Below are 16,658 nucleotides of genomic sequence, written 5' to 3'. Positions count from 1 at the left end.
AGCATCAGGAAGCTGGCCTCATAGGAGAATAAAATAAGAGGCAAAGACTTCCTGGGATGCACATTCCCTTATGCTATAAAAACAGACATACTCCTGTCAATAATTGGTAAGTCTAAGCATCAAATTAAATCATGCACTTATTTACCTTTTCACCTTCTTTTTCACCTTTCATCAGAATCAACCTACCGACACCAAGCAACCATTGATGATGAAGTTGTCACCATGGAGATACTGGATACTGCTGGCCAGGTGAATGAGGAATAAGCTAAAATATTTTCTGGATCAAATAAAAAATGAGATGTGCATAATATGAACAAAATTAAGATACTTTCCTATAATTAGCTAATGATGCCTAAAGACTTTTTAAATTTAATTATCTAGTTATTTTAAATACAATATTAACTTATTTGCAACAGTATTAACTTATTTGCATATGCATCCTTATGTAAATTACCCAGTATTCCAAAGGGGTTTTGAAAATATCATAACATTCACATAATATCATCTAGAATAGAATTGCCCACCTATATTTTGTGGAGTTGGAGAGATCTCCCAAAACTCCCATTGGAATGCTGTGATAAAGTTAAACAGATATCATTACTGGAGAAGTTCTCAGAGCCTTAATATGCTTATGTATAAGGTGAATCTTTAAGAAATTTACTATATATTATATTCTAAACTTATATGACCTTAGAATCTTTTTTTGGAATACTTCATTTTAAGAATCCCTTCTGTAATATTCTTTTCAGACCTCAGCACATCCGATTGAAAATGTGAGCCACATCACTGAACAATAGTAATTTATTTTAAAATGAAACTAATATAAATTTGTTTTGTAGCCAGTCGTTCTGAAATTATAAACAAGTTCATAGGTAGGTTTGGTTCCCAAGATTAGGCATGACCACTAAGAATGAGGGTTAGGCAGCTGAAGGATTTCATGGTGCTTTTCAGTTACTTGGGATCCCAAGAAGACTTGAATTAAAGTATTTAATTCAAGAAATATGCTTGCAGCTAATTATACAGTTTTCCTTCTCATCACTACCTGCTCCCTATATATGCTCTCACCTTCCAGCACTGATTCTAAAGAGAGGCAGCAGGGAAATACTTGCCTGCAGAAATCATTTGAGCCTATAAAGGCAATGCATTTTCAAATCACACATGCTGCCTTCTTAGGAAGCAGGGATCACCCACTTTGAGAATCACTGCAAATGAGGTTCTGTCATTATTGGGACTGCATAATATTTGGAGGGTGTTGAGATAGAAAAAGAAGCCCAAATCCCCAGACTTTGAATTTGACTCTCTATACAAGTTTTCACTGTTTTTCTGTCCTGGGGGCTAATTGTCTCTAACCTGAAGAGAGAAAAAAATTTTTTAAAAAAATCAAAACCAGTTCACTATGCCGTGCCTCTAATCCTGATCTCAAAGGATGGGATAAGGTCTACTTGTCTGTTGCCTACCGGCCAATTCTTTATTTGTGATGAAAAGTCTCAGAGGCAATATGCTCAACTAAGAGTATAATTTCTTTATAGTTCTTGGGATTACACACTTAAATGATGTGGCAAGAAAAAAATCAGAAGCCGAAAGTTAGGTTCTATGCAGTTAGAAAATGTTTCGTTCCCTAAGTAATGCTTCTACTCCAAACTGACTGAGAAGGTCAGCTTGTTCAGGCAGACTACCAAGAAATTTTAATGACACTGAACATAAGGAATAGTCGTTAAGGGATCACCGTTAGCATTTGCAGCATCTATACAGGGCAATTACTGCCAGGTCTCCCGACTGCCGTATTTTCCTTGCCAACAGGAAGACACCATTCAGAGGGAAGGACACATGCGATGGGGGGAAGGCTTTGTGCTGGTCTATGACGTTACTGACCGAGGAAGTTTTGAGGAAGTGCTGCCACTTAAGAACATCCTGGATGAGATCAAAAAGCCCAAGAATGTGACTCTCATCTTGGTTGGAAACAAAGCTGACTTGGACCACTCCAGACAGGTTAGTACAGAAGAAGGGGAGAAGCTGGCCACAGAATTGGCATGTGCTTTTTATGAGTGTTCTGCCTGTACCGGGGAAGGGAACATCACCGAGATATTCTACGAGCTGTGTAGAGAGGTACGTCGCCGGAGGATGGTCCAGGGCAAGACGAGGCGACGCAGCTCCACCACGCACGTCAAGCAAGCCATTAACAAGATGCTCACCAAAATCAGCAGTTAGGCAGCTCTGTTCTTGTGAAGGCCCTGCTCAGGTGGGTTGGGTAAATGGAAACACTTTCTTGCCCTTTTTCCCTTTTTCTGCCCCCAAATAAAATACTCCATTCCTTGTTCTGACTCTGGGAAACATCTGGGCTTCCCACTGGTCCCAGCCTCCCATATGTTGGGAAGTTATAGAGTGTTTTAATGCAATTTCAGTGCTGACAATCTCTCTTTTGCCTGCTTGAATAAAATATGCTCTTTTGCAGTTTGAACACGTAATCACCAGATTCTGCAATGGCTGTGTTCGCATTAAGCTATTTTTAGGCATCTTCACCTTGCTTCGATAGGCGGAAGTCTTTTCCAAGGCATTTGTAAATTCCATTCCTTGTCAAAGTCTACAAATGATCACCCTAAAAGTCTAAGACAATAGAAAATACAGTGAAAACACAGGAAGAGTACTTAAGATGTTGGACCAGGGAATAGAGCCTTAGTTTCTATTTGAAGTGAGGATTTTTCTGAATTATCTTAAATCATCTAGTTTTTCTTTAACCCTTGTTTTGTTCTTAAATTCAAACATGCTCTCACAAAGTTTTCCATTGTCATAGAGAGTTTCATTTCAATTTGAGTTGGTTCTCTCCTTGATCTATTGATCATTGCACCCTAATTCTTCTTCTGTGGCTCCAACAAGATTTAATTATAACAAAGGCAGCAAGACCCCTCAATTCAAATCCTCCTGGACCATTTCTCACCACGCCCAGGGCGATGTAAAGACGAAAGGAATCTTTTCACCAAGCCCTGACTTTATTGAATGCTAATAGAGGATTTGGAATTAGAGGTGTCTGGTTCATTTCTCCCTCTGCTTATCATCTTAGAAGAAAGACAACATTCAAAACAACAGGAAAATTAAGAATGAGGCTTAACTACTCTTCCGTTGGGGAGCTCAGGCTTTGTGGCAGGCACAGTAAGAAGAACCAGCCTCTGATTCATTAAGTTGGCTACGTGGCTTCTAATATTTCAGATAAATTAATTCACTTAGGAGAATTCAGAAAAGAATGAGTGATTAGAGTTCCCTATACCTGAATAAATGCGTATAAAACAGATTCTTATATTGAGAAAGTACAGTCTATAATTGATAAAGCTTTATGATTCTTTTTTCCCTATTATGCCCCCATATATCAAGATTTGGGCACTTTACTTTAGAAGAAAATATATATCTTTTACATATGTGTGTATTTATAAATGCATAGATATATGTATAAAAATTTGTAAGAGTTGGAGGCTTTAATTCACCAATGCATTTGGACAACTCAGTGTAACTGACTATTTTACGTGAATATAATAAAAAGCATAACTTTCACATTCTGTCACCTTCAGGCAGTCTTTCTTGTGATAACATAAAAAGTTTGTAGTTTTAGGAGAGACTTCAAGAGATTGTTGGATTGCAGAGCTGACAAATCAGTGAACGTGATATAGAAAAGAAGCACCTGAACAGCTCTGTTCTTGTGAAGGTCCTGTGGAGGTGGGTCAGGAAATTGGAACCACTTGAATATAATAATAGCTACATTTTTAGAGTGCTTAGGTGCTACTTTAGGCGCCTTATGTATTATCTCATCATATTTTCACAATACCCCTATGCAAGAGATAGTATTATGATCACAGTTGTAAGGATAAAGATACTGAGCCACAAGGGAAAACAAGTTTGCACAGCTATTTAGTGGGCAGAGCCGGGATTTGAACCCAGAGAGGCAAAGTCAGACAGTAGAGCCCATACTATGATCCACTATGGTATATTAGTAGGCTGAGATATGGCTCTTGTTCTTGAGCTGTGGAATGAAGACACAGGAAGGAGAAAATGTAGGGAAGACTTGTTTCATTTATGCTTTCATTCATTCATGAACAAATATTTACAGATAAACTGGGCATGTAACTTGACATGTTAGTCCATTTGATGGTTTCTGAGCTGAACCTTGAAGAATACAGTTGACCCTTGAACAATGGCGGGGATTAGGGGCGCCGACTCTCCACACAGTTGAAAATCTGTGTGGAATTTTTGACTCCCTCCAAAACTTAATTACTAATGGCCTACCGTTGACCAGAAGCCTTACCAATAAAATAAACAGTCGACTGACACATATTTTGTATGTTATATGCATTATATACTGTATTCTTACATAAATTAAGCTAGAGAAAAGAAATTGTGATTAAGAAAATCATAAGGAAGAGAAAATACTTTTACAATACTGTACGGTACTTATCAATACCGTAAGTTTACATCATCGGTTTACAAGATGAATCATCTGTCAGCACCTACAGCAACATTGTCTTATATGATACAAAACGCTGTAGATGTAATACGTATTACTAACGCTAAATGTCAAAAATGGAAAGACCATGTGAAAAAGAAATTCATATTTACTTCATGCATGGATAACGAGGAAGCTGCAATAAGAATGCTTTATGGTAGCCTAGTGTCATCAAAATGATTACTTCACGATAGCCTAGCCTATACATTAATGAATGAATGGTTATAACAGTATGGCATACAGCATTACAGTCATATTCATAATACAGTATTGGAAACATTTACATTTTTTAAAAAAACACTTACCCATGACGATAGGCTGACAGGTAATTTCTTCAATTAGGAGAGAGCAGTATACTGTACTGTAATGTAATTTTTTGAACACAATGTTATAAAATGGTAAGAAAACTAACACATTATTAATTTTATGTTAAATATCGCTCACCTTATGCCTATGTAAGGATAGACTAGTATCTACATGTGTTATGCATTCATGACATACCTTTTTCTTAATTATTTCGATATTTCTAGGCTATGAGTTTTGTCGGCAGGTTTTTTCATATTATCACAAATCTCCAAAAATCTTTCCAGTATGTTTGTTGAAAAAAAAAATCCACATAGAAGTGACCCATGCTGTTCAAATCTATGTTGTGCAAGGGCCAACTGTATGTACAAGTTATCCAGGAAAGAAAGATGGTGAAAATATCTAGGCAAAAAGAATAGCGTGGAACCAAAAGATGGAGACATGAAAGGTGATGGTAAGTATAGTAATTAAAAGAGTTTGGAGAGCCACGTGTATCATTCTTCAGGAAGAAAAGGGAAGGGAAGCAGAGAGAAGGGATAAGAGAAAGAAAAAGGATAAAGGATTTGGAAGTAAGAAAGAATATCAAAAATTCATAGAACTACAAGTTTAGGTAATTGCATCTTAAAGGACCAAGTAGGTAACTTAGCTGTAATTCATTTTCAGTCCATTTAGACAAGGGTAGGGAAAATGAGAGCAGAGTAAAATTGTTTTTAAAATGTCCTCTTCTAGAAACATAGTCTCTTTCATTCTCTCGTACTATACTTGGAGATGAAGCTCAGCCAGTGCCCATTAACAGCACGCTCCTAAGGAGGCCTAGTGTGATACCTGGATGCTACCTTAAGTCAAACACTAAGGAAGTGAAATTCACAGTCACCAACACCAGCATCTTCCTTAGACATATGCATACAAATCCAGACCTGTTAAAACATAGAACCACTGGCAAAAGTACCAAGTGGTAATTACAGAAGAACATGAGATTGCACAAATATAAATTAGTTATTCCTCTCATGCCTCAGGTTTATCCACAAATGAAGATTATAAACAAGTCGGTTTTTTTCACACAGTATTTTAATGATGGAAACGTGTGTTCTTGAACAATAATGATAAGTTGTTATCATCACACTACCACTACCAACGTTTGCTTTTTGGTAATTGCTTTTCTTTCAAGAGTCAAAAGACTTTTTTCTATATATTGTGTTTGTACTCATATGCCTCACAGCACAGAAAGAAGAGACCAATTAGTCAGGACCTTTCTTTTAAATAATATATGTAATACGTACATATACAAAGATAAACACAACATCTTGCATTCTAAGTATGATACCAAACAAGCTTTCTTATTAAAACAGCCTATGCTCACTTTGAGGATAAGGAACTCGTCAGTTCACTTGGCCAAATTTAATCAGAGTAAAGTTGAATTCAGAGTAAAGTTGTCCTGAGCTAATAACTTATTGGGACAGTCTGAGAAAAAATAAAGACAAATATTTTTTTCTCCATAGGTTTGACATGCTACATTTAGCAAATTCTGTATTCCCACATATATGGGTCTATTTTGAGACTGTTTGTTCTGTTTCATTGGTCTGTTTGTTTGTTCATGCGCTAGAACCATGGTATTTTAAAATTTGAGCCTGGTAATATAATTACTCCTGTTATAACATGTTTGTGTTTTTTTTGGTCAGAGAGCATTTGCTCTTTATTTTCATGTAAAGTTCATGTTCACCCTGCATTACCATGTAGTAAGGGTGGTAAACTTGCTTCTTTGTGACTGGAATAATGATACTCCCAGGGGTGATCAAAATTAAGAATAAATTTTTTGGTTTGGACATTACTGTACTCTGGGACTATATAACTGTTGGGTCTAAAAATAGAATCAGAAGGAAGATTTTCTGTTAGTGCTTAGAACCCAGTGTCTATTTTTTCCCAAGCCTTATTGAGATATAACAGACAATACATCGTGCAAGTTTAAGGTGTACAACATGATATTTGATACATGTGTGTATTGTCAAATGATTACCACAATAAGGTCTGTTAACATGTTCATCACCTCACATAATTACCTTTTCTTTTCTGTGGTGAGACTACTTAAGGTTTACTGTCTTAGCAACTTTCAAATATATAAAACAAGTGGTGTCAGCACCCAACAAAACAAAAATTGCAATGTCTGGCATCTAGTCAAAAATTACCATGAATGTTGGAAATAGGAAAATATGACCCATAAATAGGAGAAAAATCAACCAATAGAAACATACCAAGAAATGCTAGATGACAGCATAACAAACAAGGAACTTAAGACAGTTATTATAAATATGCTACATATGCCTAAGAAGGTAGAAAGAGACATGAACATTATAAGGACAGAAATGAAAGCTATAAACAAGGCCTAATTGTAACTTCTAGAGATGGAAAATACAATATCTGAAATAATAAAACACTGAGTAGGATTAACATCAGATGAGATCCTAAAAAATATTACCAGTGAACTTAACGACATAGTACTTGAAACAATCCAAAATGAAGCAAAGAGAGGAAAAAAGACAATAATAAACAAAGAATCGGTGACATCTGAAACAAAATCAAGCAATCTAACATACATATAATTATAGTCCCAGAAATAAAGGAAAGGGATGGTGGGATAGAAGAAAGTATTTGAATAAATAACAGTGAAAACTTTCTCAAATTATAAGCTCACAGCTCCAAGAAACTCAGTAGACACCAAGTAAAAAAAGCAGAGGAAACACACCAAGGAACATCAAAATCAAATTCCTGAAAAATAATACAAAAGAGAACATTTTAAAAGCAGCCAAGGGTAGGGGGTACTGGATGGAAACACATATGTACAGTGGAACAAAGGCTGATAAAATGTAATTATATTATTTGAAGGTAGGCAGTGATAAGTTGAATGAGTATATTATAAATCTTAGAATGACCATTAAAAACAAAAGCAAGAACAAAAACATAGAGAGATGTAGCTAATAGGTCAATAGTGTTTATAGAATGGACTCATAAGAAATACACAATTCAAAAGAAGGCAGAAAAAAGAGGAAATAAAGGAACAAATAACAGATGGGATAAATAGAAAATAAGAGCTAGATGGTGGCTTTAAACGTAATCATATTTTTAACTACATTAATTGTAACAAGTGGGAATAGACCACAGAGGGTCTCAAGGGAACATTTCTAGGATGACAGAACTAGCCTATATTATGATTGCTGTGGTAGTTATATGACTACATACATTTTCTAAAGCTTGTCAATTTGTAAACTTAAAATTAGCTTCTTTATTGTATGTGAATTATACCTCAAAAATGTTGAGCAGAAAAAGAAATATATCTTTCAGCTGGGAATTCAGCAAGGAGGGCACATCAAAGAAAGCCATCCTGAAAACTATTTAAAACAAATGTTCAGGGGAGACCAAGATGGCAGAGGACTAAGACGTGGAAATCACCTTCCTCCCCACAAACACATCAGAAATACATCTACACATGGAACAACTCCTACAGAACACCTTCTGAACGCTGGCAAAAGACCTCAGACCTCCCAAAAGGCAAGAAACTCCCCCACGTACTTGGATAGGGCAAAAGAAAAAAGAATAAACAGAGAGAAAAGAATAGGGACGGTACCTGCACCAGTGGGAGGGAGCTGTGAAGGAGGAAAGGTTTGCACACCCTAGAAGCCCCTTCGCGGGCGGAGGCTACGGGTGGCGGAGGGGGAAGCTTCGGGGCTGCGGAGGAGAGCGCAGCGACAGGGGTGCGGAGGGCAAAGCGGAGAGATTCCCGCACAGAGGATCAGGGCCGACCGGCACTCACCAGCCCGAGAGGCTTGTCTGCTCACCCGCCGGGGCGGGCGGGGCTGGGAGCTGAGGCTCGGGCTTCGGTCGGAGCGCCGGGAGAGGACTGGGGTTGGCGGCATAAACACAGCCTGCAGGGGGTTACTGCGCCACGGCTAGCCGGGAGGGAGTCCGGGGAAAAGTCTGGACCTGCCGAAGAGGCAAGAGACTTTTCTTCCCTCTTTCTTTCCTGGTGCGCGAGGAGAGCGGATTAAGAGGGCTGCTTAAAGGAGCTCCAGAGACCGGCGCGAGCCGCGGCTAAAAGCGCGGACCCCAGAGACGGGCATGAGACGCTAAGGCTGCTGCTGCCGCCACCAAGAAGCCTGTGTGCGAGCACAGGTCACTCTCCACACCCCACTTCCGGGGAGCCTGTGCAGCCCGCCACTGCCAGGGTCCCGTGATCCAGGGACAACTTCCCCGGGAGAACGCACGGCACGCCCCAGGCTGGTGCAGCGTCACGCCGGCCTCTGCCGCCGCAGGCTCGCCTCGCATCCATGCCCCTCCCTCCCCCAGGCCTGAGTGAGCCAGAGTCCCCGAAGCAGCTGCTCCTTTAACCCCGTCCTGTCTGAGCGAAGAACAGACGCCCTCCGGCGACCTACATGCAGGGGCGGGGCCAAATCCAAAGCTGAACCCCGGGAGCTGTGAGAACAAAGAAGAGAAAGGGAAATCTCTCCCAGCAGTCTCAGGAGCAGGGATTAAATCTCCACAATCAACTTGATGTACCCTCCATCTGTGGAATACATGAATAGACAACGAATCATCCCAAAATTGAGGAGGTGGACTTTGGGAGCAACGAGATATATATATATATATATATATATATATATATATATATATATATATGGTTTTTTTTTTCCTTTTTCTCTTTTTGTGAGTGTGTATGTGTATGCTTCTTTGGGTGATTTGGTCTGTATAGCTCTGCTTTTACTATTCATCCTAGTGTTCTGTCTGTCCTTTTTTTTTTTCTTTTCTTTTTTTTATTACTTTTTAATGTTTTTTATTTTTAATTTTATAACTTTATTTTATTCTATTTTATATTTTTCTTTCTTTCATTCATTCTTTTTTTTCTCCCTTTTCTTCTGAGCCGTGCGGCTCACAGGGTCTTGGTGCTCTGGCCGGGTTTCAGGCCTGAGCCCCTGAGGTGAGAGAGCCGAATTCAGGACACTGGTCCCCCAGAGACCTCCCATCTGCACGTAATATCAAACGGCAAAAGCTCTCCCAGAGATCTCCATCTCAACACAAAGACCCAGCTCCACTCAACTACCAGCAAGCTGCAGTGCTGGACACCCTATGCCAAACAACTGGCAAGACAGAAAAACAACCCCACCCATTAGCACAGAGGCTGCCTAAAATCATAATAAGGTCACAGATACCCCAAAGCACACCACCGGACGTGGTCCTGCCCACCAGAAAGACAAGATCCAGCCTCATCCACCAGAACACGGGCACCAGTCCCCTCCACCAGGAAGCCTACACAACCCACTGAACCAACCTTAGCCACTGGGGATAGACACCAAAAACAACTGGATCGACGAACCTGCAGCCTCCGAAAAGAAGACCCCAAACACAGTAAGTTAAGCAAAATGAGAAGACAGAGAAGCACACAGCAGATGAAGGAGCAAGGTAAAAACCCACCAGACCAAACAAATGAAGAGGAAACAGGCAATCTACCTGAAAAAGAATTCAGAGTAATGATAGTAAAGATGATCCAAGATCTTGGAACTAGAATAGAGAAAATACAAGAAACATTTAAAAAGGACCTAGAAGAACTAAAGAGCAAACAAACAATGATGAACAACACAATAAATGAAATTGAAAATATCAATAGCAGAATAACTGAGGCAGAAGAACAGATAAGTGACCTGGAAGATAAAATAGGGAAAATAACTACTGCAGAGCAGAATAAAGAAAAAAGAATGAAAAGAATTGAGGACAGTCTCAGAGACCTCTGGGACATTAAACGCACAAACATTCGAAGTGTAGGGGTCCCAGAAGAAGAAGAGAAAAGAAAGGGACTGAGAAAATATTTGAAGAGATTATAGTTGAAAACTTCCCTAATATGGGAAAGGAAATAGGTAATCAAGTCCAGGAAGCACAGAGAGTAGCATACATGATAAATCCAAGGAGAAACATGCCAAGACATTAATCAAACTATCAAAAATTAAATACAAAGAAAAAATACTAAAAGCAGCAAGGGAAAAACAACAAATAACATACAAGGGAATCCCCTAAGGTTAACAGCTGATCTTTCAGCAGAAAATCTGCAAGCCAGAAGGGAATTGCAGGACATATTTAAAGTGGTGAAAGGGAAAAACCTACAACCAAGATTACTCTACACAGCAAGGATCTCATTCAGATTTGATGGAGAAATTAAAACCTTTAGAGACAAGCAAAAGCTAAGAGAATTCAGCACCACCAAACCAGCTTTACAACAAATGCTAAAGGATCTCCTCTAGGCAAGAATCACAAGAGAAGTAAAAGACCTACAATAACAAACCCAAAACAATTAAGAAAATGGTAATAGGAACGTACATATCAATAATTACCTTAAACATGAATGGATTAAATGCTCAAAACAAAAGACACAGGCTTGCTGAATGGATACAAAAACAAGACCCATATGTATACGGTCTACAAGATACCCACTTCAGACCTAGGGGCACATACAGACCTAAAGTGAGGGGATGGAAAAAGATATTCCATGCAAATGGAAATCAAAGAAAGCTGGAGTAGCAATTCTCATATCAGACAAAACAGACTTTAAAATAAAGACAAGAGACAAAGAAGGATACTACATAATGATCAAGGGATCAATCCAAGAAGATATAACGATTGTAAACATTTACACACCCAATATAGGAGTACCTCAATACATAAGGCAAATGCTAACAGCCATAGAAGGGGAAATTGACAGTAACACATTCATAGTAGGGGAGATTAACATGCCACTCTCACCAATGGACAGATCATCTAAAATGAAAATAAAAAAAGAAACACAAGCTTTAAATGATACATTAAACAAGAAGGACTTAATTGATATTTATAGAAAATTGCATCCAAAAACAACAGAATACACTTTCTTCTCAAGTGCTCATGGAACATTCTCCAGGACAGATGATATCTTGGGTCACAAATCTAGCCTTGGTAAATTTAAGAAAATTGAAATCATATCAAGTATCTGTTCCAACCACAGTGCTATGAGACTAGATATCAATTACAGGAAAAAATCTGTAAAAGATACAAACACATGGAGGCTAAACAATACACTACTTAATAACCAAGGCATCACTTAAGAAATCAAAGAGGAAATCAAAAAATACCTAGAAACAAATCACAATGAAAACACGATGACCCAAAACCTAGGGGATGCAGCAAAAGCAGTTCTAAGAGGGAAGTTTATAGCAATCCAATCCTACATCAAGAAACAAGAAACATATCAAATAAAAAACCTAACCTTACACCTAAAGCAATTAGAGAAAGAAGAACAAAAAACCCCCAAATTTAGCAGAAGGGAAAAAATCATAAAGATCAGATCAGAAATAAATGAAAAAGAAATGAAGGAAATGATAGCAAAGATCAATAAAACTAAAAGCTTGTTCTTTGAGAAGATAACAAAATTGATAAACCATTAGCCAGACTCATCAAGAGAAAAAGGGAGAAGACTCTAATCAACAGAATCAGAACTGAAAATGGAGAAGTAACAATGGACACTGCAGAAATACAAAGGATCATGAGAGATTACTACAAGCAGTTATATGCCAATAAAATGGACAACCTGGAAGAAATGGACAAATTCTTAGAAAAGCACCACCTTCCAAGACTGAACCAGGAAGAAATAGAAAATATAAACAGACCAATCACAATTCTGAAGTTGAGACTGTGATTAAAAATCTTCCAACAAACAAAAGCCCAGGACCAGACGGATTCACAGGCGAATTCTATCAAACATTTAGAGAAGAGCTAACACCCATCCTTCTCAAACTCTTTCAAAACATAGTAGAGGGAGAAACACTCCCAAACTCATTCTGCGAGACCACAATCACCCTGTTACCAAAACCAGACAAAGATATCACAAAGAAAGAAAACTACAGGCCAATATCACTGATGAACATAGATGCAAAAATCCTCAACAAAATACTAGCAAACAGAATCCAACAGCACATAAAAAGGATCATACACCATGATCAAGTGGGGTTTATGCCAGGAATGCAAGGATTATTCAATATATGCAAATTAATCAATGTGATACACCATATTAACAAATTGAAGGATAAAAACCGTATGATCATCTCAATAGATGAAGAAGAAACTTTCGACCAAATTCAACACCTATTTATGATAAAAACCCTCCAGAAAGTAGGCATAGAGGGAACTAACCTCAGCATAATGAAGGCCACATATGACAAACCCACAGCCAACATTGTTCTCAATGGTGAAAAACTGAAACCATTTCCACTAAGATCAGGAACAAGACAAGTTGCCCATTCTCACCAACATAGTTTTGGAATTTTTAGCCACAGCAATCAGAGAAGAAAAGAAATAAAAGGAATCCAAATCAGAAAAGAAGAAGTAGAGCTGTCACTGTTTGCAGATGACATGATACTGTACATAGAGAATCCTAAAGACTCTACCAGAAAACTATTAGAGCTAATCAATGAATTTGGTAAAGTAGCAGGATGCAAAATTAGGGCACAGAAATCTCTTGCATTCCTATACACTAATGATGAAAAATCTGAAAGAGAAATTAAGGAAACACTCACATTTACCATTGCAACAATAAGAATAAAATACCTAGGAATAAACCTACCTAGGGAGACAAAAGACCTGTATGCAGAAAACTATAAGACAGTGATGAAAGAAATTAAAGATGATACAAACAGATGGAGAGATATACCATGTTCTTAGATTGGAAGAATCAACAGTGTGAAAATGACTATACTACCCAAAGCAATCTACAGATTCAATGCAATCCCTATCAAACTACCAATGCCATTTTTCACATAACTAGAACAAAAAATTTCACAATTTGTATGGAAACACAAAAGACCCCGAATAGCAAAAACAATCTTGAGAAAGAAAAATGGAGCTGGAGGAAACAAACTCCTGGACCTCAGACTATACTACAAAGCTACAGTAATCAAGATAGTATGGTACTGGCACAAAAACAGAAATATAGATCAATGGAACAGGATAGAAAGCCCAGATATAAACCCACGCACCTATGGTCATCTTATTTTTGATAAAGGAGGTAAGAATATACAATGGAGAAAAGACCGCTTCTTCAATAAGTGGTGCTGGGAAAACTGGGCAGCTACATGTAAAAGATGAAATTAGAGCACTCCCTAACACCATACACAAAAATAAACTCAAAATGGATTAAAGACCTAAATGTAAGGCCAGGCATTATAAAACTATTAGAGGAAAACCTAGGCAGAACACTCTATGACATAAACCACAGCAAGATCTTTTTTGACCCACCTCCTAGAGAAATGGAAATAAAAACAAAAATAAACAAATGGGACCTAATGAAACTTCAAAGCTTTTGCACAGCAAAGGAAACCATAAACAAGACAAAAAGACAGCCCTCAGAATGGGAGAAAATATTTGCAAATGAAGCAACTGACAAAGGATTAATCTCCAAAATATACAAGCAGCTCATGCAGCTCAATATCAAAAAAAACAAACAACCCAATCCAAAAATGGGCAGAAGACCTAAATAGACATTTCTCCAAAGATACACAGATTGTCAACAAACACATGAAAGGATGCTCAACACCACTAATCATTAGAGAAATGCAAATCAAAACTACAATGGGGTACCACCTCACACTGGTCAGAATGGCCATCATCAAAGAATCTAGAAACAATAAATGCTGGAGAGGATGTGGAGAAAAGGTAACACTCTTGCACTGCTGGTGGGAATGTAAATTGATACAGCCACTATGGAGAATGGTATGGAGGTTCCTTAAAAAACTAAAAATAGAAGTACCATATGACCCAGCAATCCCACTACTGGGCATATACCTTGAGAAAACCATAATTCAAAGAGTCATGTACCATAGTGTTCATTGCAGCTCTATTTACAATAGCCCAGGACATGGAAGCAACCTAAGTGTCCATCAACAGATGAATGGATAAAGAAGATGTGGCACATATATACAATGGAATATTACTCAGCCATAAAAAGAAACAAAATTGAGTTATTTGTCGTGAGGTGGATGGACCTAGAGTCTGTCATACAGAGTGAAGTAAGTCAGAAAGAGAAAAACAAATGCCGTATGCTAACACATATGTATGGAATCCAAAAAAAAATAAAATAAAGAATAAAACAAATGTTCAACATCTCAGAAGTGGTTTTTATTTTGCATCTTTTCCATTCTTAATAAAGTATCAATATTTTATTTTAAAATAATAGTTTCATTTAAATTCTCCATGCTCCTATATCATTTCAGGCTCCCTGGCGTCAAGTACCTTTAGTCACTAGAGAACCATTTCAAGAGAATGCCATTCTGTTCTCTTGTGAATCCAAAGACCCTTTTATTTTTCCTTAGGAAACACAGATGAGTGCTTGGTCTTATGGAGTGTGGGAGTGTGTGTATGTACATGTGTCTGTCGAATCTTTACCTGTTTTCTGAGAGAAGAAAATAATTTGATTTATTCTATGAAGGAGTATTTTTAAGAATAAAACCTCGCTGTTTAGTAATCTAGGGAAGTGCTTGTTGATGCCTTCTTGATGCTTTTATGATTTATCAGATCCTATAAACATTGCCATAAAAACTTTTATTCTGTCATGCTCTTCATCTTCTCACTGTTAGGAGAAGCAAAGAGCTTATTGAGAGAAACAAGGTAGGACATTGAAGTAAATACAGGATATTGATTGCTTCTCTTCCCTGAGTTTCTGAGTCAATCTATATAGTGGAAGTGTCCAACTACAATTTATGTTCCTAACATTTGCTTGTAAATTGGCTTTTGGGGATGCTGAATGCAATTTCCCTGGCAAACAAAGTTATAAACCACATTTAGGTTCCCCAGCTTGTCCATGGCAGCCTATTAATCGATAACATAGCACTTTTCTTGGTGAGAAATACATTAAAAAATAACATTTCATAACAGATAAATATATTTTCTGCATCCTCTCATCTTTCCCACACATTTTGGTGTCCTCCTATCCCTTGAACCCTTCACTATATATACTTTCTTTGGGGAGTGGGGCAAATCAGGTATTTTTTAAGAGGATGATTCATTACACAAACATATCCAACTGGCGATATTTCAAATAGCCTAGAAAAGTGTAAGGAAATATTTTATGCAAAATAGAGGAAGGATTTTTTAGAAAAGAAGCATGCATACAGTTTATATAAACATAGGGGAGACAAAAGGAACTTGGTGATCATCTAATCCAACAGCATTTCCCACAATAGCAACTTTCTTGAGTCTGTAGACTGCTACTAGTCATCATTTAAAAAAAAAAGAGAATTATGTTTCAAATGATTGGAACACGGTATGTTAATATAAGAAAAGCATTCATCCATTCAAGTATTAATATTATGCTAATGAATGTTGTAAATCAATAAGTGTTGCCTAAACTCACTTAGCTATGGGGCTGCACCTCACAGGACTAATGTTCTGTGAACTATACTTTAGGAAATAATGTTTTCATCCCATCTTCAAAGAATGTCTTCTACATCATCAAGGCTTTCCATCAATAATGGAGAGTTCTCTGCTCTTCAGGAGTGTCCCTTTGTAGGATGTTCTGTCCCTTTAAAGGAGTCCAGGGCAATGAAAATAACATGTGAGCCATATATGGAAGTTACAATTTTCTATTTTAAAGTTATTAGATTCTTATTAATTGCCTAAATTTAAATTATTTAAATTAAAAAGGTTTACATTTAAAGTAAGAAAGAAACACATGAAATTAATTTTAATATATTTTATTTAACTCAATATATCCTTATATATGATCATTGCCACATACAATCAATATGAAATTATTAATTCATGAGATATTGCACAATTTTTTGTACTAAGTTTTTGAAGTCCA

At 37.5% G+C, this 16,658-nt stretch overlaps 1 protein-coding gene across 1 annotated transcript in view; it reads left to right on the top strand.

The window, feature by feature from the left end:
• The window catches only part of RERG (RAS like estrogen regulated growth inhibitor), a 105,095-nt gene extending 102,637 nt beyond the window's left edge, over positions 1-2,458 (top strand). The window contains exons 4-5 of the mRNA XM_029205570.1: positions 176-249; positions 1,801-2,458. Of these exons, the coding sequence (XP_029061403.1) occupies positions 176-249; positions 1,801-2,208 (482 nt within the window). The 3' untranslated portion in view covers positions 2,209-2,458. The remainder of the gene's footprint in view (positions 1-175; positions 250-1,800) is intronic.
• The last annotated feature ends 14,200 nt before the right edge of the window (positions 2,459-16,658 follow it).

This window comes from Monodon monoceros, unplaced genomic scaffold, assembly GCF_005190385.1.
Source record: "Monodon monoceros isolate NGI ecotype Baffin Bay Population unplaced genomic scaffold, NGI_Narwhal_1 Super_Scaffold_6, whole genome shotgun sequence".
Lineage (NCBI taxonomy): Eukaryota > Metazoa > Chordata > Mammalia > Artiodactyla > Monodontidae > Monodon > Monodon monoceros.
This window is presented reverse-complemented; position numbering and strand designations above follow the sequence as displayed.